This window comes from Cryptomeria japonica, chromosome 1 (genome assembly GCF_030272615.1).
Source record: "Cryptomeria japonica chromosome 1, Sugi_1.0, whole genome shotgun sequence".
NCBI lineage: Eukaryota > Viridiplantae > Streptophyta > Pinopsida > Cupressales > Cupressaceae > Cryptomeria > Cryptomeria japonica.
Genome location: NC_081405.1, coordinates 470259981 through 470287806, shown reverse-complemented (window position 1 = coordinate 470287806; position 27826 = coordinate 470259981). Strand labels below are relative to the sequence as shown.

General features: G+C 37.0%; 1 protein-coding gene across 1 annotated transcript in view; it reads right to left on the bottom strand.

Annotated features, from left to right (window-relative positions):
- LOC131071428 (polyribonucleotide nucleotidyltransferase 2, mitochondrial) overlaps positions 1 to 27355 on the bottom strand; it is a 157486-nt gene extending 130131 nt beyond the window's left edge. Inside the window, exons 1-3 of the mRNA XM_058007255.2 lie at positions 26782 to 27355; positions 26362 to 26528; positions 1301 to 1400 (exon numbers count right to left, since the gene is read on the bottom strand). Of these exons, the coding sequence (XP_057863238.2) occupies positions 1301 to 1400; positions 26362 to 26528; positions 26782 to 26785 (271 nt within the window). The 5' untranslated portion in view covers positions 26786 to 27355. The remainder of the gene's footprint in view (positions 1 to 1300; positions 1401 to 26361; positions 26529 to 26781) is intronic.
- Positions 27356 to 27826: the final 471 nt, after the last annotated feature.

Sequence of the window (27826 nt, the reverse complement as noted above, 5' to 3'; positions counted from 1 at the left end):
TGTTACACGCCATGAATAAGAGTTCAAGTCCAAGAAAGGTCCAAAAATGTGGATATAAAGAATTTTGCCCTGGACCCTTGGTGAGGGACAGGAGCGATTTTACCCTTCTAGGCAAAAACTCCATCATTTCATTGTCTTTAATCAAGTCTGGATGCTCATTATGCTCATTTCATCCTCCACCATGCCTTTGATGTTTCAATTTGACCAAACAAGGTCAGGAATGACTCAAATAAGCCTTTTCGCCCTGGTCCTTCAGAGAGGGACAGGAGCGCTTTTGATGATTCAAACAAAATCCTTCACCTTTCCAAGCTAAAACTCCTTCAGGCGGGTGGAGAAAATCACTTGTTTTCCATTCATATCCAACACTTGGCCTATTTTCATGCAAGATGAGGGGATTCAAAATTTCGCCCTGGGCCCTTGGTGAGGGATGAGCGATTTTTCCCTTTATCCTTCAAAATTCTTCATTTCCATGCCTTCAAACCTTCAAAAGCATCAAAGCACGTCCAATCATCTCTCCTGGAGTGCCTGCACAAAACAAAATAGAAAAGTCAATGACAAATATGCATAAAATAACATTTTCGCCCTGGACCCTGAGCAAGGGACAGGAGCGATTTCACCCTTTCTGGCTAAAATATTCAAAATTTAAGTCTCCAATCATTTCACAAGGTAGAGTTAGGTCATCTTCAAGGCCAGGAACCAGTTAGCAAGCCTTCTCAAAACAAGAAATTGCACTTAGAATGAAATTCGCCCTAGGCCTCCAGTGAAGGACAGGGGCGATTTCTTTGTCTCAGGCATCATCTTATCTCCAAAATTGATCAAAATTTACCCAGGCAAGAATACATGGTTTCACCTTCAAAATGCTAACACAGAGACAAAATTTGGATTTTACCCCAAAAGAATCCTTGAATCTAGACCTAACCTGAGACCTACCTGACTCTCTTGACAGGCACACCTCAATCACAATCCTCGGGAGGACGCTTAACAAATTCCAAAATTTGCCTAGATCCAGCTTAAAAAACATTCAAAAGAAACCCCTAAGGTTTAGCCCTAGCCCAGACAGACCACTCACGCACTCAAAAACCTAAAAGCAGAGAGAAGAACAGGCAAAACAAAAGCGAAAAAGGGGGGGTCCCCATTCCAATGGGGCGATGTGTGAAATGGTCACAACAATACCCCACGATATGTTCATACTAACATATATTCTAACATCCAAAAAAACCCAAATTAATGGCAATCATTAAGATCCTATTCCATAGCCCTCTCACGGCCCCAAAATGCAAGAAAAAAGGATAAATCAAACCTGGGAGTTGCCGCCATGAACTGGGTTCATCCACAGATATTTGTTGTAAGACACCTGAGGAACTTGAAAATCTCCGCACATAAGAACCAAGGTCTAGGCCCTGCATCATCATTTCAGTACTGATAAGAAAAGAATCCTTAAAACAACCGACAACTTCCTTTGATCCCTTATTCTGAAAACAATGGAAAAAAAATTTAGAACAGAAAATGCAATCATATATGATACCATGAGCACTTACTTCAAACAAATAACAACTGAAAGAGAGATCATTGCAACAACTATGGTCAAAACAGAAAATCTGAATGAAATAGATAGTTTTAAATACATAGATTCTAAAGTTTAGGACCCCAACATTCATTGCAACAACTACAGTCTGCCAAAAGTGAGTTGATTTAACAGATAGTTCACATATGGAACTCTTTTAAACTGGCCTCTGGGGCCTTCTAGATATTATCAATAGAATGCCGTATTTATTCCGAGCATTCCAATACAAGTATTCACAGGAATCCCTAACATTACCAAAACAATCATATTCATCCAGAAAAACCTATTGAAATTGAGAAGTAAACAGCAGATTTACTAGGCTTCAGAACCACAAATATGAAATGCTGGGTTGTCAATAAGGTCCCATGGGAATTACCATATAGCTGAATCAAGGGTATCAATTAGCAATAAATTTTATTCAGTCATCAGAAGCAAGAAGCTGATTTTTGTGAATGCAAAACAGTATAGGGGGATTATAAGGCATAGACAAATTCAAAATCTGAGACAGACACTGAGGAGAATGCTCGTCATATTAATACCAAAAATAGCCAAAAACAACTCAGACACAATTGATTAAATTCCTTATATGGTAAGAGAGGAGGCAGGACAGGGCAATAGTAAAGGGAACGAGACAGAAGTTTTCTCGGCATTTGGGGTCTCTGAGTCTAAGGAAGGCAATATCAAAACTGCTTCTGCTGATAAAGTGGAAAAAGAAGATTGGTTTCAAGACAATAAAGACTCATACAGCTGCACGACTATACCACTGTTATGGTCCTCAGAGCTCTATGTAAATGAGCTTATGATTATGAAAAAGTGGATCGATTATTAGAAGCCAAAGGACAACATGAAGAGATCAGACTTAAACAAACTGTAGAATCTATTGAAAATCTTGAAAGAGAGAACAAGTTGCTTAAAGAGCAACTAAGAAGCTTACAAAATAGTATGGAGAGAGGACAAGAAGAGCTGAGCATTATAAAGCATGAGCCAGAGCAAGTTAAATCAGTGGAAAAAATGAGAGAAGAAATGGTGAATGAAGGTAGCATAATGCATCTGGAAGATATTCAAAAAGTAATTTCAAACATGAAGGAAAGCGAGAGCAAACAAAGAGACCAAATTGATGAGGCCAAATCATGGGCACAGATTGTAAACGAATCGTCAAATGACCAAAACAAAATCATAGAGAAACAGATCAAGAGACAAACAAAAGAAGACAAAGACAAGCAAGACAAAGCTATGAATATCATCATTAAAGGTTTGAAAGACTACGGGGAGAAGGAGAGAACTAATATTTTAACAAGAGACTTCCTCAAGGATCAGTTGAAGTGGACAGGTTGTATTCATCAAGCAAACAGGATTGGAAAGAAAATGGAAGGAGGAAGGAATAGGCATGTAATAGTTGTCTTGAGATGCATGGAAGACAAGAATGGATCCTAAAGAATAGAGGGATGCTTAGAGGCACCCATATTTACTTTGATGAATACTAGACACTTGCCCAACAAGATGAAAGAGGGAAGGAGTGGGAAAAGGTGAAAACAGAAAGAGAAGCAAGAGAGTGTGCATGGCTGAAAAATGGTAAGGCTCAATTCAATGAGCGTATACCAAACAACAAATAGGAATTCAGGGCCACACAGAAGTACCTCCACATAGTAGGGTGGAACTGCAGAGGTTATCCGTGGGGGAGGGGAGCGAGCTTGGGGCCCATAGCTGAGGGGATAAGTTGAAGAATACCTATAAAGGAGATGATAAAATGAAGAGCGCAAAGCTTCAAACTCATCGAAGACAATTTGAATGCCTTAAGATGAAAGAAGAAGAGAACATAGCCTCCTATTTGCTCTATGTTGAGATTGTGAACAAAATAAAAGGTTTTGGTGACCGATTGATGAAGTCGCAATTATACAAAAGGTATTAAGGTCCTTGCCTTTAAAATTGGAATCCAAAGTTTCGGCAATTGAATAAATGAGAGATCTAAACAAATTGACAAAGGATGAGTTGCATCAGATTCTTACCGCCTATGAAATGAGGACTGAAGACTAGCCATAAAAGGGGAGGCATCCTTCAGAGCATCAAGGAAGAGAACAAATAAAGTGTGTGAACCAAGTGATAGTTCAAGCAATGAAACAGATGAAGATGCCCGCTTCATGAGAAAGCTACAAAAAGGATCCTGAAAGTATCAAGCTAAGTTGCCATTCAACTGTTTTAATTGTGGTAGAATAAGTCATTTTGCTTCTAAATGTCTGCAGGGTAAGAATGAAAGCAGCAAGGACGAAGAGGATCACTACGTAAACAAAGGAAGAAAGCATCATCAAAAGAAGAGCTACAAGCAAGTTCAATATGAAAAGAAGAAGGATTTTTTAAAACACAAAAAGAGTCTTTAATCGAGGAAAGACAATAGCTCACCGGACAGAAGCAACAAAGAAAGTTCAAGAAGTCATAGATGAGTACTCTTCATGGCATTGAAAGCAAATGATAACAGACATGAAAAGAAAGAAGAAAAAAATTTAAAGGAGGTGTGCAATGAAGACGAAGAGGAAGTAGATCTTGAGGAATAACTCCATTATGCTCATAGAGAGAACAAGAAACTTAAGAAAAGAATTTTGAAATAAAAAATAAGAATTCAAGAGGATAGTGAAGCCCAAGAAAAACTAAAATAGTCTTGAAAAATCAAACAAAATGATTGTACAACTGAAAGTGCAAATAAAAGAGGCAAAACAGATTGAGGAGGTTATAAGAGATCACCTTAAGGCATAGGAATCTGATTGTGAAAAACTAGAACTTGAAATAGGTTCTTTAAAAAAGGAGTTGGAGAAATCTATTGAGCAGTTAAATCGAAGCCTAAAGTTTGACTTCGAAAATTACTGAAATATTGGATGATATCATCAATTTGCAAAGGTCACTGTTTATTAATACAAGTCTTAGTTTTGATGAAAGACAAAAGAAGACAAAGGAGGCTACAAGTTTTAATGGTACGGATCTGCCACAAAAAGTGAGTGAAGAAAAGCCAAAAAGCTATGTTGAGGCTTTCAAGAATTCCATCGAAAAAGAAGGCAACAAGGAGGAGAATAAAATCCCACAAAAGAACAACCACCTCCAAAGGCAAACAAGGGCAACTTCACAAAGTCCCTTCATCAAAGACAACCACATATAACCAACTTCTGTCACTCCTTTTATAGCTTATGTTTGCCATGCAATCATTTTGGTCACAGAGCAATAGACTGCAGAATTCGTACAAAGAATAATACTAGTCTCTCCAAAAAGAACTATAATTCATTTGCTCCTCTAATGGATTATAACATTATATGCTATAAGTGCAACAATTTTGGGCACATAGCATGGTTTTGTAAAAATACTTTATTTTAGCCCCCGAGACAAAACAAGGAGCATGTTCATGACAAAAGAAGGATGAATCAACCAAGGTTTGGAAGATGAGGCCGGAGCAAGAAAACAAAGAAAAATCTATGCTTGTTCAAACAGCCCTACATGTATGAAATAAAGGAGATCAATAATATATTGATAACAGTTGTTCAAGACATATGACCAGTAATAAGAGTAAATTCTTATTTTCAAACAAGTGAATGAAGGGATAGTGAAATTACAAGGTGGAGGCCTCCATTGTAGAGTTTGTTAATTGGAGAGAAATAGGAAATAACCCCTCAGTGAATACATTTATAGCATGGTATGCCAAGATGAGGATTTAATGTTTCGGGCTGCATATTCCTTTTTTGGGAGCTGGGGGTAAGATTGCCCAATCTTAAAGAGCTAAGGCAGTTTGGAAACCGCCAACTGTTGGATGGTAATAAAGTTGAACTTTGATGGGATTTCTAGGGGAAACCGTGGTATATCAGGTGCAAGATGCATAATTAGAAATTGGAAAGGGCAAACGATTGGTAAACTGGCTTGGTCTCTCCCTAAAGGCACCAACAACGAGGCAGAATTTCAGGCAGTAATAGGTGGGTTGTGTCTCCGTCAACAACTAAAGGTGGAGAACATAGAGATTGAAGGGGACTCTGCTATTGTGGTGAACGCAATCAGTCCAAAAGAGTGGCAAACTAGAAATTGCAGTCTTATTTGGACATGGCTTTAGATATTATTTTTGGCTTTAAGCTCTACAAGGAAGCCAATCTAGGAGTCGATGGATAAGCTAATGCTCGAGCTGATGGTGTTGTTCAATGGATTGTGGCTTCAGTCATCCAACAGTAATGCTTTTAGAATGCACACATTCCTGTCTGTCTTCTCTGATTGAAGTGGTGCTTTGTCATGAATCTGGCCTGGCAATTTCGTTAGGCCTTTGTAGACACCGCATGTTGGTTCTTTGCTCTGGCCGGATCTTTATCTTGCAGAGAGCCAGGGCTTCGAAGAAGATCTACTTGGTTGGTAGGTTGGATGGTATGCAATTTGAGCCTAGTGCAATTTTGGCATTTGGTCCAAGTGTTTGGGCTCAGAGATGATTTTGCAAAGTTTGGATGGAGGTGCCTAGGGGCATCGAAGGTGTATTTTTCTTTTCACATTAATGAGAAAAAAAATTTATAAATATTAATTTTAAATAAATTAAAATTTAATATTTTAAATTACTTATAGATTTTTAAGGATTTTAAAATATTTAATTTAATTTTTCATATTATTAAATAAAATTTAACAAATTCAAATATTTATTAACTTTAAGAAATCTTTTAAATTTTTAATAATAAAATTTATAATTATTTTTGTTTGCATTAATTTTTTGTTAAAAATTTCAACATTTATAATATTGATATTTAACATCGTTTTGTTTTATTGTTTTATTATTTATAAAAACTTTGAAAATATTGTTTTTAATAAATTACAATTTAATATTTTAAAATATTTAATTTAATTTTTACATTATTAATTTATTTAATATTAACAAATTCGAATTTTTTTTTTATAATTCACAGCTGAAGCGGTATTTTTTAGCTTTTCCTTGGAGCTAAGAACCAATCGAGTAGACTCGAACCCAAGACCTCCCGTGTAGGAGGTTCGCAGCTAACCACTGCGTTGTGGGGTCATCCCTCAAATATTAATTGTTTTTAAGAAATATAATATTATTTTATTTTAATATTAACAAATTTAATTTTGTAAATTAGATTTTAAACTTAGTAATATTTTAAATTTATTATCACTTATCTAAATTTTAAAAAACTTTAATTTATTATATATAGATTTAAATAATTTAATAAATACAAATATTTAAATTAAATTTAAGAAACATTGTAGTGTTTTATTTTAATATTAAAAGATTTAATTATTTAAATTATTTTTTAAACTTGTTAATATTTTTTAATAATCCCATTTTTTCTCAATTTTTTCAAAAAATCTCGTACTTTTGGTTTGTTAATTTTTTCCCCAAACAATTTTTGCTGCTATGTTCAATATGTCATAGATCTCAGCTGCAAATAATTTAAAATAAATATAAAAAGGAGATCAGAACACAATTGATGCTTGGTGAACAAAATTCGATACATAGCTGGAACTCCAGTTCCAATCTGCTGGCATGGTTTACCATATTAAGCCTAAATGTTTATCATTTAGCTCAAAGGAGAAATTTCCAAGAACAAATAGATTCCACTCAGTAAACCCAAAATTTATAAGATACTGTCAACAAAATACATCATGTGATGATCTATTAACAACTAACAACAATTAGTAATAACCCTTGTTTCATATTTGTATCTTCCAGACTTCAAATAAAGATTCTAACCTGCTAGAATCGTTTCAAACTTCTATTTCACACTACAATTCAAGCACAACAGTGTTAAGAGTTTACCTACAAAGTGCTTAAATGCCTACTAAAGGCTCCACTGAGGAAACTTGTGAGGGCCTCTTAACCTGAAATGAATTTGAAGTCCTTTCTATATTAATTTATTTCTATGGACATATATAACAATGGTGAACACTTGAAATTAACACAGTAATCCTGCCATTCAATCTTAAATCAAGCACTGTCCCTTGCAAATATCTTGTCATAATCACTGATGCGTATTAAGAGATTGCTGCATTATGCACTTTGGCTTGAGCACTTAATAAGTCGGGCAGATTTATATTACCATATAGATATTGGGTTTAAAAATAATAATTAGATTTCTTGACCTGGAGTGATTTATCCTATGCTTTCGATATTATGTTCATTAATATATTAAAAATAAAAAATAAAAAATAAAAGAACTCTTGCAAGTGGACCTCCATTGAATATGATTAATGTAATTCTGTTTCTTAGCTTTAGGATTTACAGAAACATACAATTACCTTATGCCATCCGTTAAATCTTTGTAATATTAGTCAATGACAGTATCTTGTTAACAGTTTTAATTTTATGTATTCCTTATGCCCTTTCGTGGAATGATGCATTTCTTTGGGACATATTTCTTGGTTTATATTCACAATTGTGAACTTATGCATCACATCTCTTGAAAGCTAATTTCAACCTTTATAAAGTTATAAACTGATAACTTCATAAAGTAAGCTGCTGCCTATGAGTAATAAACAAATCGATTACCCTCTAATATAGATGGGCTTGTTTCTATTTATAAATCTGCTCTTTATTCAAAGTTTACTTCTTAGTCACTCTCTAATTGCTCGCCTTCTTTCAATGTTAATCATTGCCTTTGTTTAATGGTAATCACTGTCTAAGAAATCGTTGCACTTAACTTTCAACGGTATCTTACTTAACTAAGCACTGCTTCTAGACTCTTTGATGTCTTACTTTAACTAAGCGCTACTTCTAGACTCTTTGATAAGCACTACTTTTAATTATGTATATGCAAGTCACATGGTGTATTAATTGTTTCATATATTGTTTACTTTAATCACTGCCACTTGCCTTGAAGAATTTACACAACTCAATACCTTTTGAGACTAGGTCATAAGCCAAACTTGAATGCTCCCTTGTGAAGTGTAATCGCTGCATAGTCTACAGAAAGTCACCCATATTTTAATTATATTGATTTCTGTTTATTCTTAGTGCTGCTTCAATATAATAGTCAAGGAAGTCGCCGTTCATCTTTTCTTTCTTATTGTTGATCATTATGTATTTGCTACTCGTCACTGACCCATCATCTACTGCCTTTATCTTACTTCGTGTCTTAGTGATCATTACTGCTCTAGTCTTAAGTTATATCGCTACAAATAAACCTTCATCTCTGTCTCTTTGTCTTAATTCTCAGAAATAAACTCTCCACTTTTCATAACCTAGACTCATCAAGTTAGTAATAGCATTCACTGCAAACTTCTTATCCAGTTGCTCCATATCAATTGAACTTGTTGCCTTTGGTTTATCTTGGTTAATCATAGCACATATTAGTTATTGCTTTATTTCAAACAAATATTCATTAAATGCAATCCTTTATTAACCAAATCATTGCTTTCAAACATGTTTTTTGCATTAATATAATCTCCACTTAGATTTATATGGATCTAAGGTAGGCATTCACTTTATAGCACAAGTTGGCCATAATGGTTGCTTTAATTAATACTGTTTATCAATTAGTGGCCTACGGCCTTCTATGATTTCCTTGACATATATTACGTTTGACATCACAATAACTTCTCTTGACATCAATGACCATATTCAATTGTCTATTAATCTTATTTGTTCATCTAAGATAATGAATATCTTCTTGACCTTAATGTCAACAATTCCAACACAAAATGACTCCGTATGAAATTGCTTGGAAACACTTATGGAATAATCATGCGAGAAACACATCGGGTATGAACCAAACACGGAGTATACACTTGAATGTATGAAGACATGGAGTATACACTTGAATGTATGAAGACACGGAGCATACATGAAGTATACACACAATACACATGCACGAAACACATCAGGTATGAACCAAACACGGAGTATACACTTGAATGTATGAAGACACGGAGCATACATGAAGTATACACACAATACACATGCGCGAAACACATCAGGTATGAACCAAACACGGAGTATACACTTGAATGTATGAAGACACGGAGTATACACTTGAATGTATGAAGACACGGAGCATACATGAAGTATACACACAATACACATATTCTTAAATTCTTCTTTATTGACCAGAATGATTTATTGTTTCATCTTTTGCCTTGTAGGATGGCAGGATCATGCTCTGATACCATTTTTAATGTCCCCTACTTGATTTAGGCCTTTTTAACAACAATTACCTTAAATTAATTTGCTTGATTAGGAGACAATTTCCATTCTTAACTTGCTAACAGTGTATCTGAAACAAATATTTATCACATTACTCAATGTAATTATCCTTGAATCTAATATCCTACTGCAATCAAGAATTCATAGATTTATAAATCAGAAATAGGGCTTCAGACTTACCTTGTATTAGAGGAGTGGAGACTTATAAAGATAACCTACACCCACAAGGAAAGGCAAACACTTACAAGCATATCCATTCTTAATCAGTCATAAACTATTCTAAGATAACAACAGGAAGAGTCGGTATACGAGACATGAAAGGGTTGCTTGGATCCGTTGTCTACCAAGTTCAAGGAATGGTTGCTTCTAACCTCCTTGCTAGACTTGGCGGCCCATTTTGCTGTCCCTCAAAGCCCATTACCTATACACACACATGAAAGGGTTGCTTGGGTTTGTTGTCTACCAAGCCCAAGGAATGGTTGCTTCTAACCTCCTTGCTAGACTTGGCGGCCCATGTTGCTGTCCCCCCAAGCCCATTACCTATACACATACATGAAAGGGTTGCTTGGGTCCGTTGTCTACCAAGCCCAAGGAATGGTTGCTTCTAACCTCCTTGCTAGACTTGGCAGCCCACGTTGTTGTCCCTCCAAGCCTATTTCCTATACAGACATTATCTTGTGAGTCCAGCAAAGAGAGTGTAACTGGTTCCTTGACTCCAAGAGTTCTTATGACCACTTGTGAGCCCCTCATCACCACTGGATTACATCTCTACCCTCTTCCCACAAGATGCAACAAACAAAGTGGACCACTTCTTCAAGTGCATATATCTTACATGGAATAATCTTATATAAATATTGCTACTGTGTTTACAAACATAGCCATTTATATATTTATTTTGCAGATTTGTATTAAACGCCTTGTCACATGAGGTCAGTTCATACCTTAGTCCTTGCTTCTGCAGACTTGACTAATACGATTTGTGTTGATGTTTGGTTGTCAGCATAAGTGATGCCTTCAATCTGCTGTAGATTGCTTTCTGCAATCTTCTATGATCCGAACTGATATCTTTTAATGGTTCGAACTGTTTTCAGATTGGAGTTTCATCCTTATTCTTCTCTTTTCCAGAATTTCCCCTTTTCCAAGATTATTTGATGTTTCTATTATGTGTTTCCTTGATATGTTCATTCTGTTCTTGGATTTATGTTCCAACTCTTACTTGCCTTGGTCTGATTGTTTTCCTCCACGATTATGTATGAATTCCCAGTTGGAGGCTGCCACTAACAAGGATGTTACTGCCTGTAAATTATTAACAGTTCTGATCTGATCTGATTGATGCTGTTCCCACTGGATGATTTTGATTCCTTTCCTTTATATCTCTCAATGTGAGGGAGAGGTCAGACCTCTTCATCATGTATGCCCCTTGGAAAGAGACACACCCTTCCACCATTAGCACCCTTTGAAAGAGTGCAACTCTTCATTGTTTCTGCCCCTTTGAAATGGACACAACCTTTCAAATTTAGATCTGCACTTCCTATTTAAACCAGATCTGCAATTCTGATTCCCAAATTATCCCCCCTTCAAATGAATTCTCTTCTCCCTTTTATGTTAAGGATGTAGCCTCATTTGGATTGAAGCAAGCAATATATATATATATATTTATCACATCATATATTAATTGACAGTAACACTAACATGTTACCAATTGCCTACGGCAGAATAATCCCAATGACTGTCGAAGTCGAAATACATAGATAGTGACTGTCATCATTGCATTATCCGATGACAGTCGAAGTAGTTAGTAAACCCGATAATTATCGAGCACCGTAAATAAGTTAATGCTTAACTAATGGACATAACGGTGAACGCTGACTAAAGGTATATGAGTCATGTTCACGTAGGGTCATGACTCTACGTGGCATATGCCACGTAGAAGTCATGCCCCTACGTGGACATGACCCTTCACCCCTCTACTTATACAACCGCATCGACACTTGTTGGGCAAGGAAACCAATAACAGTGGCAATTTCACGATCCAGCAAGCAGTTGCTGATTTTCATAAAAGATTAATAGAGAGAGTTGTATATATACTTCGGTGGTCAATATATTCATAGCAGTGATCTCATCAAAAGTTTGTTTGTTCTTACTATATATTATTAGACTATTGTTTTCTCTATCTCTGATCTAGATTTCTTAACATGATATCTCCAAGCATCTGGAGAAGCCAAACTGCCTCACAAGCTGCCTTAACAGCTCCTCTATACTCTGCTTCTGTCGAAGAGAGAGCCACTGTCTGCTGCTTCTTACTAGTCCAGGTGACTGCACCAGATCCCAAACTGAACACATATCCAGAGGTTGATTTCCTGTCATCAACTGAGCCTGCCCAATCTGAATCTGTGAACCCACTGAGTCTAGGATCATCACTCCTAGTGTAAAGAAGTCCATAATCCGAGGTGCCTTTCACATAGCGCAGGACACGCTTCGCTGCTACCCAATGATCAGCCCTGGGGGCCGTCATGAAGCGTGAGATGTAGCTCACTGCAAAACTGTGGTCAGGTCTAATGGCAGTGAGATAGATGAGACTGCCCACTAGTTGCCTAAATTGTGTTTCATCTACAAGAGGAGAATCAGACTTGGCTGACAATTTCAGACCAGTCTCCATAGGTGTGGAAACAGGTTTGCAATCCTGCATTAGAAACCTGTCAAGCAAGCTTCTGGCATACTTAGACTGAGAAAGGAAGATGATGCTATCAGTCTGCCAAACCTCAACACCCAAACAATAATGAAGAAGTCCTAAATCTGTTGAAAAATAAATTGAATGAATGATTCAATAATCGGATAATCTATTCAACAATATACAAATGTATATAAAGAGATTACAAGGACGACGTTCTAAATTAAGAACAAGTCGTTTAAAGTGAACAACTAAAAAGCTAAACACTAAATAAAGCTTAAAAGCTAATTAACTAAAAAAGAAAAAGCTAAATGCTAAATAAAGCTTAAAAGCTAAATGACCATTAAACAAGGAACTAAATATAGGTGACTAAAATATAAATAAATATTCTAATACCCTCCCTTAATGGTCATTTTATCTACTAACTACCCTGCAGAAGACACTGCAGGTCTTTTGATCACAAATGAAAAGAACACTCTATTGCGATGGAGACCCTCCCAGGATCTGTAGAATGTAAATGACCAAAGAGTACCAAAAGCCATCCAAGCTAATGTAGCCTTCACACACGAATTAGAGATTTGCACACACGAATTACTGAAGCTTGAAATCATGATTTTAAAGAAAAAATCAGCAAACCCTTTTGCAGAAGAGTACCAACTCCAAAACTGACTGCAAGATACCACAATTGCAGATGTTCGCCCTGGCAGGTGCGACCCAAATGGACTACAACAAAGCACAATTTTTGAGGAAAAAACCATCAAACCCTGAAATGGGAAACCTTGAAAAGAGAATTTACGATTTTGAGGAGAAAATCGAAAAATCAAGAAATTTGAGGTTACAAATCATCATTTTTGTGGAAAAAAACGGTAAAACCTAGATAACTAAAATCTTACACGAATATCGCAGATTACAAATGAGATAATTTTTAAGGGAAAATTATAAACCCTGCGAACAATTTTTGAGGAAAAAATCGTGAAAACTCTCCCATAATTTTTTGTGGAAAAAAATCAGAAAACCGACAGACAATTTTTCAAGAAAAAATCGTTAAAACCCTGGGACCTATAAGACGAGGTCTGGCCTAAATCAATCTGATAAAGGTAACAATATTCAAATATCGGGAACATGCACTGTTTCCAAGTGTTGTGGCAACTGTTGAACTTTTGACTATGTTCCAACATGATGTTGGTCAAAGATGCCATCACGAAAATGGAGGTTGAACGAGGTCAATCTAGTGAAAGCATGAGATAGAAGAATATGATTCAAAAATCAGAATAGAAGCAGCTACACAAAAAAATCTGAAACCCTGGAGGAGAATTCTAGCATGAAATTCTAAGGCACGAATTTCGAGGTTTGGAAGAAACCCAAAAATTAAAATTTTCTGCACACTTAAAACAGCATAAATGGTGCTTGAAAAAAAAGCAAAAATCCCAACGTCCACAGAAATAGCAGAAATTGTGAACAATTTTTAAATTCCAAGGCAAATTTGCTGGCACAAAATTTGAGGTGCAGAAAACGAGGCACCCAAAAAAATCTGAGACCAACCCAAAAAATCTCTCGAAAAACCCACCAAGAATCTGAAAACAAAATGCAAATCCGACAGCTCAAAAATTGAGGCACGGAAAACGATGCACCCAGAAAAATCTAACAATGACCCAGAGTAGGTCGCAAAAAACCCACCAAGAATCTGCAACCAAAATAAAATTTCGACTTGAACTGAAGGGTCAAAACCCTAGTCGAAAATTGCAGAAACCTTAGGAAAATTTTCAATCTACAAAAAAAATCCTCCAGGTTGCAGGCCCGAAAATCTCAAGAACCCTAAAAAAACACATGAACAACTGCCCAGCACAAAGAAATTTGCCCACGAACCAGAAACCCTCGAAACCCTCAAAAAGCCTTCAAAAAAGCAAAATTGTTTTTTTAATAAAAAAACAATAAAAAAAATCTGGAAAATATTCCAGAAAGAAGGCCATGAATTTTTATTAAAAAATTCGCCAAACTTTAAAGAAGCCCATCGACCCGCTCTGATACCATGAAAAATAAATTGAATGAATGATTCAATAATCCGATAATCTATTCAACAATATACAAACGTATATAACGAGATTATAAGGACGAAGTTCTAAATTAAGAACAAGTCGTTTAAAGTGAACAACTAAAAAGCTGAACGCTAAATAAAGCTTAAAAGCTAATTAACTAAAAAGCTAAATGACCATTAAACAAGGAACTAAATATAGGTGACTAAAATATAATTAAATATTCTAATATCTGTCATATCAAAAGTGTTGCACAAATCCTGTTTGATTTCTGAAATCAAATGTGTTGAATTCCTAGTAATGATCAAGTCATCCACATAGACAACAAGAAAGAGAATATCATTACCAGAGTGTTTGATATATAGATTACTGTCTGAAGGACTATGCTGAAAGCCATGAACAACCAAGTACTGATCAATTTTTATGTACCATGCTCGAGGAGCCTGTTTAAGTCCATAGAGTGCTTTCCGGAGTCTACACACTTGTGGTTCTGAACCGGCAACTTGAAACCAGGAGGCTGCATCATGTAGACTTCTTCCTGCAATTCACCATTGAGGAAGGCACTCTTCACGTCCATCTAATGGACTTTCCAACCATACTGGAGCTGCAATGGCGAGAAGAAGATGAATAGTACTCATCTTGGCAGTAGGGGCAAAAGTCTCCTCATAGTCAATGCCTTCTCACTGTGTGAATCCTCGAGCAACTAATCTGGCCTTATATTTATCTAAGGTACCATCTACATGATACTTGACCTTATATACCCATTTACAGCTAATGGGTTTCTTCCCTAGAGGAAGATCTGAAAGAACCCAGGTATGATTCTTCTGAAGACTTTGGAACTCAGCATCCATTGCCTGTTCCCACTCTGGAATCCCTTTGGCCTCTGCATATGTTTGAGCCTCATAGATACTATGGATGTTAGCCATAAGAGCAAAATTAATTGTGTTTTGTTGTTTACCCTTATTTCTGGAAGCTCTACCCTCAATGAGCTCATCAGGACAAAGATCACTGATGGTCTTAGCCCACCATTTAGACCAAAGAGTAGATGTGCCAACATCAAGGGCAAGAGGAATAACTGGAAGAGGAAGCGGATCAGGATCAGGAGGAGGAAGATGAGCATCTTCCGGAGGAAACTCAAGTAGTGCATCATCAAATACAGAATCTGCATCATCCCTCCCATCAAGTGAACCGAATGGAAGACAGATACCTAAGTCAGAAGCCTTCAAAGGCTGATCCTCAAAATGCTACTGAGACGAGGAAAGCTGAAATGGTCCTTGTTCTTCATCAAAGACAACATCACGACTGAAGATAAGACGATCAAAGTCTACATGAATTAGTCGGTAAGCCTTATGGTTGTCACTGTACCCTGTAAACATGAGCTTCTAACTCTTGGAATCCAACTTAATGCGCTTGGCATCAGGAATCCACACATAAGCTAAAGAGCCAAAAACTTTCAAATGGCTGATCCTAGATTTGCGATCAGACCATGCTTCCTCAGGAGTCTTATTTTTAACAGCATGAGTGGGTGACCTATTGAGAAGATAGACTGCTATGAACACTGCTTCTGCCCAATATTTCTTAGGAACGTTTCTATGTTCCATCATAGACCTAGCCATTTATGTAACGGTGCAGTTACGATGTTCTACAACGCCATTTTGCTGAGGGACGTATGGCATGGTTAACTGACGTTTTATGCCATGTGTATCACAGAAAGTAGAGAAAGCAGAAGAACAAAACTCCCCCCCATTATCAGACCTAAGAGTAATAATAGAAGAACTAGACTCTTTTTCTAATAAGGCCTTAAATTTCTGAAATATAGTAAACACGTCTGATTTGTGCATAAGGAAATACACCCACATTTTACGACTGAAATCATCAACAAAAAGCAAGAAATACCTGCACCCAATAACGAGAGTAGTATTCATAGGACCACATACATCAGCGTGGACCAGCTGCAGTACGTTAGAGGCTCGCCATGAGTCACCATCTTGAACAGTGTTCGGTGCTGCTTCCCAGCTGGCAAGCTTCACAAATGCGATGATTCTGAGTCTGAATATCAGGTAGACCATGTACTAAGTCTTCCCGAACAAGCTATGCAAGCTAATGAATGTTCAGGTGACCATATCGTTGATGCCAGAGACAGCTGATAGATGAAGATTTAGCTGCGAAGGCATGCTCAAGAGAATAGCTTGTATCCACAAGTCTATATAGACCATGATCCTCAATGCCAACAGCTACAGTAGTGCTAGAAGCACGATCAACAATCGAGCACTTATGTGTACTAAAAACAACATCTGGCTCAAGAGAATGCCACATAATTTGACTAACAGAAAGGAGGTTAAGTTCCATACCAAGAACATAGTACACATTGAGGAATATGAGATTCCTCCCTCCAGACTGTATCTGAACATTGCCCTTGCCGACAACAATGTACTCTTCACCACCTCCAAAAATAACTGAATCAGTGTAGGGAGAGAACTCAACAAACCAGTCATGCCTGTGAGTGAAATGACGAGAAGCACCAGAATCAATGTACCAGGCAGAAGACTTCACATGATCTGCAGGTCTTTTAGCTATGAAGGCATAAAAGGCAGACTCTTTCTGCTCTATGTGCCCAGCAACATTGGCTTTAGGCTGAGACCCTCCCTACTTCCGATCCGAATCCCAATGCAAAAACAGAGGCAGATGCAGGTACAGACCTCAAAAAATGAAGTACGATTGACACGAATTTCAAGAAAAAAATTCCGACTGACCCAGAAAAATCCAAAGACAACCCAAAAATCCTTGCGAAAAACCCAAAAAGAATCTGCTGTCGAAATCTGGATCCGCTGGCTCAAAAATCGAGGCACCCAAAAAATTCTGACGACGAAAACCCACCAAGAATCTGCAATCGGAAAAAAATTTCAACTTGATCTAAAGGGTAAAAACCCTAATTGAAAATGCAGATTTGCATCCAAAAATGGAAGAAAAAAAATTTGCAGGCGGGAAAAAAAATCGCGTCAGACAAAAAACACGGGTTGCTGAAGATGGTGACCAGAGGAAAGGTTGTCACGCAAAGGTTTGAAGACGCGAAATACAAGAATAAAGACCGCGAGAGGAGGGAAAGAAGAACACGAAATTCGTCACAACACAGCAGGTCGGGCAGACAGAGAAGAATATCACGATTTTTCAAACACCCTCAACATTCCACATAGATAAAAACTGATTTCCAGAAATCTAAAAAAGAATTCTTTCGAAATTCTTTACTAGAAACAAATCCCCCAAAAAATTTTAAAATCCCGCTCTGATACCATATTACGCAAGTAATTGGTAAAAAATTGAATGTATATTAACAATGAGCAAACGCTCAATAAATAGGATTACAAAGAATTACAAGAAGGCAAGTTTCTAAAAAGAAACTGCCAATAAGATCGAGCAAGATCTTATTAAGATATTTACACTAAGTTTACAATATTGAGCATTAATAATAAAATAATAAAGTATTATTCTAATAAAGATAATGTATTTATCGGTATCACAATTTATTCCAAGCCTCCACATGATGGGAAAACTCCAGCAACAGTCCTCAGCGATGTTATTGTTGACCAGCAATGATAAAAACACCTCACCATCCTTTGTGAAACAGCCAGCCACAAGGATTATCTGCTAATAAAAAACCTCCAACGCCATCAATATAACTGATAACGAAGTCTCACAAGACCTTCAACTGTTTATAATGGCTGGGAATACAATAAAGATTGCTCAATGATAAAGCCACACTCAATGAACTCAGATCTTCTAGCGCACAGGTCCAGTCTTATAAGGTTGCAGCAGTGAGAGACTTCAGGAATCCACACGCCAATCTGGAAACATTCTTCCACGTTCAAGAATGGAGCCCTGACATGCCTCATGTCCGGAATGCAGACCCAAACAACTCAGAGATACTCCTTCAACCAGCTTAAGGAGTCGGCAATGCTTCCCCAATCCATCCCTACTTACTGCGTACCACTATGAGAAGAATAGCTGAAATGTCCCCTTTAAAGAAGCATGACCTGATGATATAAATCCACACCTAGGAATATAGCAAAGATGTTTACCAAAAAGAAGACCAATCAGCTAAAAAAATGAAAGATGGCTCCAATCTCCTTTATGCCCAAATCGATTTGTTGCTAGTTCACACGCTTGACCTAGAATATCAGCGCGTAACCACAATGTATTCAAAGAAAAGACCCACGCTTGACTCCAACTCAACATCCAACCAAGAATAGAGTATGGCATCCCATACAAAATAGAAGTAGACCATCAATATTTGCAAAACATCCTCAAGGGCCCTGAAAATTTGTCTCTGCAAGACACTTCACAAATTTTACCACAAACATTGATGTGCAACTATGAAATCTGAGTGAATCCACCAAATCACCAGCTAGGGGGGAATCTTTCACCTCCGAAACTGATCTTCTCTAAAGCGTTTTCATGCACCAAAGGCTGAAATGAACAAAGTTCAATCTCCCAAACCACAAGGGTTTCAATAAGAGAAAATAGAATAAAGTGCATAATACCAAATGAGCTCACAAACCCCTTTTTATAGGCTTTTTTGCGAACTTTCCGGAAAACTAAATTATAAAACCACTTTATTAATTAAATAAGCCTTATCCCCGAAAAAGCAATTTAATTCATTAAAAACATTTCCAGCATTTAAAGTCACTATTCAGCATCTCAACATTTAAAATTTTCCAACCCAGTTCCAACAAGCTATAACACTAAGCTGATCATTAAAACATTTTAATTAAAATAGCAACCTTAGTAAAATTAATTAAATATAGCTCAATATTACACCCAAGTTGCAAAAATAGTCTAAATGAAGAATTGAAAATTGACTATGCAAGTGTGATGCCAATGATGAATGGTAATAATCAGACCTGACCAAGTGACTTACTATATACAAATGCTCCCTCCAAAAATCTTGGAGAATACACCAAATGTCAAAAAATAATATTTGAAAATGTCAAATGAATCCTCTAGACCATCTAATAATGCCTCTGATCAAGCTGACACACCCAGAAGATCAGTGTCAACCACAGTGCAAGAGAACTCGAAAATGAGGACATTGCATAAGAGATGCTTAAAGTGAGTTAATCTTGATCAAGGGTGCAACCAAAGGCATTAACCTCAATTTTTAACTATAAAAGGAGACCATGGGCTCAAGGCAATTCACATTCATGCAAACAATCTATTAGAGGGGTTAACTTTCCATTGGCATTCTAAAAAAAATTCTATGATATTGCTTTGGTTTTTCTAGGATTATTCTATATTTTCCAACTTAAAGCTTTGTGAATTTGGCAGGAGAAGTGGAAGAATTCTTTTAAGGAAGGGCGGAATTGAAATGAGGAAGGTCTAGTCCAATTGATTCTCACGCTGAGGCTTAGACTCAAACATAGGCTTCCCATGGAATATAATGACTGTATTTGGAAAGGAGTTGTGCACTTCCATAGTTTCTTATAAATGGCTTGGTTCATTTGACTAACCTCATATGGAATACGGTACATTCAATTCCTCCCTTGAAGCCTTCGATGTTCTCTTATTCAGTTTGGCAGGTGTGGAAGATGTGTTGGCTCTCGATGAGCCAACCCTGATTATTAATGTCATATTGCTCTTTGATTATTGTTGGGTTGACGAGAGGGGTGGTGCCCTTTGTTCTAGTTGCTCTTCATCTGCCTATCACAAAAAATTGTTAAGGCATGGGCGTGGCACATTCATCCCAAATAGGCTCCATGCTAGCTATTTCATTTGTTGAATTCTTAATGGTAGCATCGGTCTTAAGACTCTTTCTTCTCCCAACATGTTAGATGTTGCCTCTTGTTGTGACCATTTCACACATCGCCCCATTGCAAATGGAGACCCCTGATTTTTTTGCTTTTCAGGGTTTGTTTTCTAGGTCTTTTAGGGTTTTGTCAGTTGGCCTTTGCATTTTGAGTGTCGCCAAGGGGATCACCTGGATAGCAAGTTCTGCTTGAGTTAAGTCAAGTTGTTGAGTGAAGTCCTGATCCTGAAATTTGGCTAAGTTTGAAAGTCCTGATCCTGAAATTTGGCTAAGTCCTGATCCTAAAAATTGGCTAAGTCTGAAATGTCCTGATCCTGAAATTTGACTAAGTCTGGAAACTGAAAAACCTCAAAAAATTAGATTTTGCAATATAGCTCCTGGAGGTCTGAAACCACTCTCAAACATCCTGAAAGTATATATGGAATATAACTTAAAGTATCTTTCTTATACTTAAATGTTATATTCCATAAAAATTATCCTGATAGAGAGTTCAAAAAGTCAAATTTTGCTCCTGACCCTTGCTGAGGATCCAGAGCGAATTTCGCTCCTAAACCTCTCAGGAGGTCCAAAGCGAATCTCACCCCTGACCCTTCCAGAGGGTCCAAGGCGAAAATCAACCTAGGACTCATTCTTGGCCTTATTTGACCAAATTTTGATTTGCAAAGCATTTTGTTTGGACTTTGGAATTGATTGAACACCTTGAAGAAAATGATGAATTTTGGCCAAGATTGGAAATTTCGCTCCTAACCCTTGCTGAGGGTCCAGAGCAAAATTCATTGTAGATTTCGTTTGCCAACTCGCTTGAATTTGAAACCTTGTTCCTGGCCTTGAAAATGATCATACCTTGCCCTGTGAAGTGATTAGAAACTTAAATTTTGGATGGATTAGCCAGAAAGGATAAAATCGCTCCTATCCCTCTCTGAGGGACCAGGGCGAAAAACCTAATATCCAGTCCTTCTCGCCAAGTCTGGACAAATCTAAGCCAAGGCGCAAGTTTGAAATGATGTTTAAAATGCCTTGAAGTGGAATTGAGATGCAAGGATTACAAATTTTGATGACAATTTGCAAATTTGCTCCTGTCCCTCTCCAAGGGTCCAGGGCGAAATTTCTAAGTTTGCCCACTTTCCTTGCATTTCGAGATGACTTTTTGTTTCCAAGACTCAAAAGGGAGTGAAGAGTGATGTTCTACACCTTGAGGGTAATTTGAAGGTTGAAGTGACTAAGAATTTGTGCAAAGGACTCAAAAGCGCTCCTGTCCCTCACTGAAGGACCATGGCGATTTTTACAAAACCAATGGCTTTCCTCCAAGATTACGCTAAGGCGAGGTTGTGCAAAGGTGGAAAGGGTCTTCTAAAGCATAGTGAACAAAGATTTAACTTCAAAACTTGATAATCCTAGGCTAAAACACAAAAGTCGCCCCTGTCCCTCACTAGAGGCCCAGAGTGAAAGTCTTTGAAACACCTATTTTGCCTTGCAAAAAGCAAACTAAATGTGTATGGAATGGATGAGAGAGATCATTACTTACCCCACAATGAGAGTTGGCAATTAAAGGATGAAAGATTAAGAGCAAAAGTGAAAAGGCACACCTATCCCTCTCCAAGGGTCTAGGGCGAAAAAGGTCCTAATGCACTTCCCTCCTAGAGATCAAGTGAAATTAAACTCAAAACTCCAATTAAAAATGCCGTTTTAGTGCCTAGATAAAGTTTTGAGAAAGGAAAAATGAGGAATGCAAGGCCTAAATTGAAAGTTCACTCCTGTCCCTCTCCAAGGGTCCAGGGCGAAATTAATGGCATTCTTTATTTTTTTTACCATATTTGAAGCGTTGATATCTTCCAAATTGCATTAGATGCCAAATTGCTAACTTCGAAATATTTGGAAAAATTAAATTAAATTGGCATTAAATAAAAGACACATTGGCATTTAATAAATTAATTTTGAGCCTCAAAAAATCAAATTTCTATTATAAAGGCATTTAAAATTAATTTTTTATTAAATTAAAATTAAATGTGGAGCGCACAAGGCCTTATTTTCACTTATTTTGCCAAGTCGGCCCCCCTTTTTTTTGAAAATTTATTTATTTTTAACCTCTTTTGCCAAGTCGGCCTAGAGGGAGCAAAGGGGTGAGCGCTCTATATATTGGAGGTGTATTTTCACAATTCAAATCATTCAATCATCCTTTCAAGTGCGAATTTGGAGAGCTAATTGAAGGTGCGAAATCTAGCTGGAGTGGAGCGAATTTCTACTAAGTGTGGAGACTAAGGAGGGCAAAATTCATCTTGAAGGCTATTGGAGAGGTGAATTTCTTGCTAGATTGGAGGATAATTTCCAGATGTTTTGAAGGTATTTGAAGGCGAATTTCCAGATTTTTGAAGAGGCTAGTGAAGTTTATTCTTTTCCAAGCTAGAGGAGGCGCAATTTGTTCAAGAGAAGGCTTTGATCTACATTTTGCCTAGCGAAATTCATCTATTTTTGCATCATTTCTTAGAGTTTAATGCTCAAAGAGGAGGTATGGCGAAATCATCTTGACACCATTGTTGAAGATTTGAATTTTGAACTTTTATTTTGAAAATTCTAAGTTTGGCATAGTTAATTAGGAAATGATAACTCAAGATTTATCATGAAGTTTCCTAATTAAAATCTTAAATCTTCCTTTTGAATCCTAATTTCTACACTTCAAGATATAATACTAATTGTGAAATGTTGTGTAGGCATCAAATGGAGATCCCAGAGTTGGAAAATCAAGCCAGATCAAGGATGACCTCCTCCAGTCTAGCATCGACAAGGACGGCCTTCTTCGGTCAAGCATCATCAGGAATAACTTCTTCCAATCCAACATTCCAAGGCAAGGTACATCATCATCTTGCACATCAAAGACAAAATAAGTCAAAGCAAAGGTTCGTTGAAGAAGCAGATAGTTTCAGAAGAGTTAATTAAAGCTAACTTCTCAACATTACCAAATTGAGTATCAACCAAGTGTCTGACGAGTTGGCATCCTAGTCATCATTTCTCCAGTCAGTGTGGTCCACCTCAGCATGTCCAGATTCAATGTACCTAACTCATGGGAGGTGGCACAAACTTCTATGTACCTACCCCAGCTATCTATTGGTCGATTTTTCCAAAGAAGACATGTGTCCTATGTGTCCTAAGGATGTAATTTTATCATTGGTCAAGCATTAAATGTTATGTAATGGTTGTAACAAACCCTAATTAGGGTTTTTATTATTGAATCTTGGCCATTGATCTCAAATTGATCTTAGCCATCGAATTGTATTAAGGGCACTATATAGGCCCCGACTCTTCATTTGTAAAGGGGAATATAGAAGAATAGAAAGGAGTTAGTGGATAGAGAGTAGTTAGAAGGTGATTAGCTAGTTGATAAAATAGCAATTAGAGTAGAGTAGAGAGAGAAGGCAAAGATTGTTGCCAAGATGTTGTTGTAAAAGACTTGTAACTTCATTGAAGAAATGGTGAAATTTATGGGTCGATTCGACAATTTGCATGGTCTCTATACTTCTCATATTTGATTTCATGTTATTAGATGAGTGGAAGAAATGTGTTTGATTGATGGTGAAATTCGTATATCCATACTACTAGCAGTTTGTTGATTGCAGACTTGCCTTGTGTAGTCAACTGGAATCATTCAGCTTAAGCTTAACTTCAATTGTTGCTTCTTCATTGATATGCATCAGCTTGATGGTGTCTATGCCTGCAGTGATGATTTGAACATCATAAAGCTTTCCTTCGAAGATCGCACTAACCTTGTGGAGATGGTCCTAGGATGTCAAAACAAGACAGAGTTAGAATTTCATCAAAGATCATTCATTGCTCCTACATTCTTAGTATTAGGATTAGATCCTCTCCTCACCCTCGTCTTTTTCCCTTTTTTCAAATCTAAGGCAATGAAATCCTGTGTTCCAGCAATATTCAAAGCAAATTAGAAGTTCAGTCATCAAGTGTAAGTCCCCTTGTGATTCCAGCAAATCACATCATACCACAAAGAGCTTATCCACACATAGAGATCCTACATACAAAGAACCTTGAAGTCATCCCGATTGATCCTTTTCACGACATCTTCAGCATTCGGAGACTTTATTCAAGAGAGGATAAGGTACCTTTAGGTATTTTATTTTGTGTTCGCATGTGCATAAAAAACACATCAACACCTCTCCAATGCCACTTTTGTTTTCAATACTCATCATCAAAAGTCCAAGCAATCAATAAAGAGCCTCCTACACATTTGTTCTCGAACGCCATAACAGCAAATAGCAAGTCGGGCTTCAACTTGGGTGGATCAAGAATGATCTAGTTCTAAGTAATACTTCAAATAGACTGTAGGTTCTTGTGAAGAACTCTCAAGCATCTCACACGTCTTTGTGTACATTCAATTGCACGAAAGTTCATGAAGCTGATTGGAAAATGACATTTGTCACCCCTACGTGAGCTTTCTTTTATAAAAAGGGATGTATCTCTATTGTATTCAAGGTTGGGAAAAGTGGTACACGAGAGTTGAACTAAGTCAGCAGTAGGAAATGCATCGTTGTAATTTTTGTACTAGCTTCTCTTGAAGTATGTCATTTTTGGATGAAATTATATGAATACATGACAAACAATTGTTGTCGCCTCCACTCTTGTGATGTAATATTTATTTGAAATAAATAATCAAGGATTATGATTCTCTTTGCACACATCTGTGTGTTCAGTTATTTATTTGCATTAGTATTTGTTCAAGAAACAACATAATTCTTACGTGGAAATATTGGGAATTTTTGCATTATAAGTGGATTATTAAGCTGGATATCCTCTGTATGGGCCATTTATACGTTGAATTGTTGTAAGGCAACAATACTTAGTCAAGGACTCATAACCACCTGAAATATTTGTTATTAGAACAGTAAGATGTACTGTGTTAGACTCTGTGTTCCCTAAAATAGGCACCAATCCATCTCTGAGTATTCTTCCCACCCCATACAAATCTTCAAAATAGTAAATTCAATGTAAACTTCACTGCCCCCTTTTACAAGCTTTTATAAGCTCACCCAACACATATTTCGTGCAACATGTTGCTATGTCATTGTATTTGAAGTATATGCTCAAGGGAGAATTAACACAACAGAATAATAACTAGAGCACACTTCAAATCAGACAGGCATTAAAGGAATTAAATCTGCATCACCATGTGCATGTCTCGAATGTTGTTTTCAGTCTTTCTCATGCCGATAATTATGTCCATCGAGGGCTTTGAACTAGATGAACACATTCACCTATCAAGTTAGTAAGCTCCTCAAGGTGTCTCTAGACACCGCCTTAACTTCTCAAATATCCAATAGGCAAAGGCAAACAGAATTCTAGGGTCTATTTTCTGTTAGGTCATTCCCATATCCCAAAATCAGTCTCATGCATTATATGAATTTTGTGGCAATTGAGATAAACTGCACAGTGTCTGACAACAATCCGCAGAGTTTTCCATGCCATTTCAGACTCTGAGATATTCATCAGGCTGAGGCATTTAATTTTCTGAAAACGGTGAAGCATTCTAGACCAGCATCACCATCATTTATCAATCATTGATCCTAGAGCTAAGTATGTCCATCCTCCTATTTAATTATTGCACTTATTTCAGTTCTAGCATATATCCCAACTCTATTATCTAGGTTAATTATTTACTAATTGATTGTATTTATTTAATTAGCCTAGATGAATTTATGTAGAGGTGTTTTTTTCTCTACAAATATGCAGTTCGCGAATCCTCAGATACAAGGAGAAGAATATTGTGAGTATAGTGGACATTTGGTACCATTTGCATATATTCTAAAGATTATGTGAGTTGATATTTTGAGCATTAATGCCTATGTTGGGTTCATATAAACCACTTAACACATGATGCTTATATTTTCATAACAGCATTGCTATGCTGTCTTTTATGCTAATAAACTACATTACTTGACTGTGCCTTGAGTTCCAAATTTGGGGAGAAAAGTCAACTGTTGCTAGTATACATTTTAGTACGGCGTACATAATCATGTAAACCTTATATACAGCTTGTTTCCCTCTTTAGGGATGGTAGTCATACAGTGCATATATTTACATAAACTGGATAGTAGTCATACAGTACATATATTTACATAAACTAACCTGCTTGGCCTTATAACCAGGACGGCGGGACTTATCAGGTCTTGTGGACCTGTTAACTCTCACTAAGCCATGAAGCTCTCGATATTCCGAGCTCCTCGCCCTCTGCATGAGCCTCATCACATCCGATTGCTTCTTCTTCCATAGCTCCTCAACGTACTTATAAGTTCCTACACCCCACCGACATACTTATATCACTTCCAGTATAAATTTGAAAAGCTCTGAAATACACTAGTAGAAAGCAATAAATATGAACATTACAAAACCCACAATCAAAAATCAAACTTAGTAAGTAAGCCCATCAAAGTCATTGCAGCCTCGTCTTGGGGAATAAGTGGTACAAATGCAGAATAAACAAAATAGCATGCCATATAAGAGGAAACCCAAGAAAAAAAATCAAATACGAATGCACTGAGAGCTCACCCATTTCTCCTCTTCGCCTGCAACTCGCCAACTTTGCCAATACCAAGAGAACCTGATTCAAATATACTCTAGCTTCCCATGTCTCTGCCTCATCACTAGGGATGAGAGCTACCTTGGATAAGAAATGCACTGGTTTGTACGGGCAGTTATCTCCTCGTCTGGAGCAGAAGGAAGAATTCAAATGTGAGGTGTTGCGTGTAAGATTCTCTTCTAGTAATAAGCTCGGATAGTGTAGCAGTTGTGATTTTCACATGATTCTGAAACAAAACCATGAAGAGCGCAGTGTTGCCCTCGATAGCGAATTGATCTTCTTATGGCAACTTCAGAGGACATTTTTCAGATGGCACAAACTAATTTCTAGACAATAACATTTTTTATGCTTTCATGACTGACTTATCCCAACTAGCTCAGCGAACTAGCATTGCAGTTCCGCAAGGGTTTTACAGACCGCAGGGGTTTTACAGACCGCTAGGGTGGTTTTCTGGGCTTTGCCGACCGCGAAGGAACGGAGGGTTCAGCACACTAGAAATGAAATGAACAAACCGTCTACAGCCCTGTGCGAGAATTTTTTAAGGGTGCCAAGGTGGGTCCCGCTGAAAATGGGGTCCGGTGTAGGGTTTTGCAAGGTCCGGTAGACAAAAGGTGAGTTTAAGCAGCATATTATTGTAATGAAAATTATTTATTTATCTTTGTTGTTATTATTATTTCTGGTTTTATTGCATTAATAAGAAATATTTATTTTCTTTTGGTTGATGGTAAGAGATAAAAAAATGTATGGTATTTAAAAATATCATTTATTTAACATATTATTAGTTGAATGTTTATCAATGTTCTTTGGTTAGTGCATCAATTAATAAAATTAATAAATTTGTATTCATTCGATGCAATACAACGTAGATAATTTGGAGTAACACTTCACAACATAGTAACAACAATTCATTTAATATTAAAAAGTAATGACATCTTTCAAACTAAACTTCAAATTTTTATATGATTTTTTGAACTTAAGCTTAATACTAAAGGAGGGCATAGAGTACTAGAATTA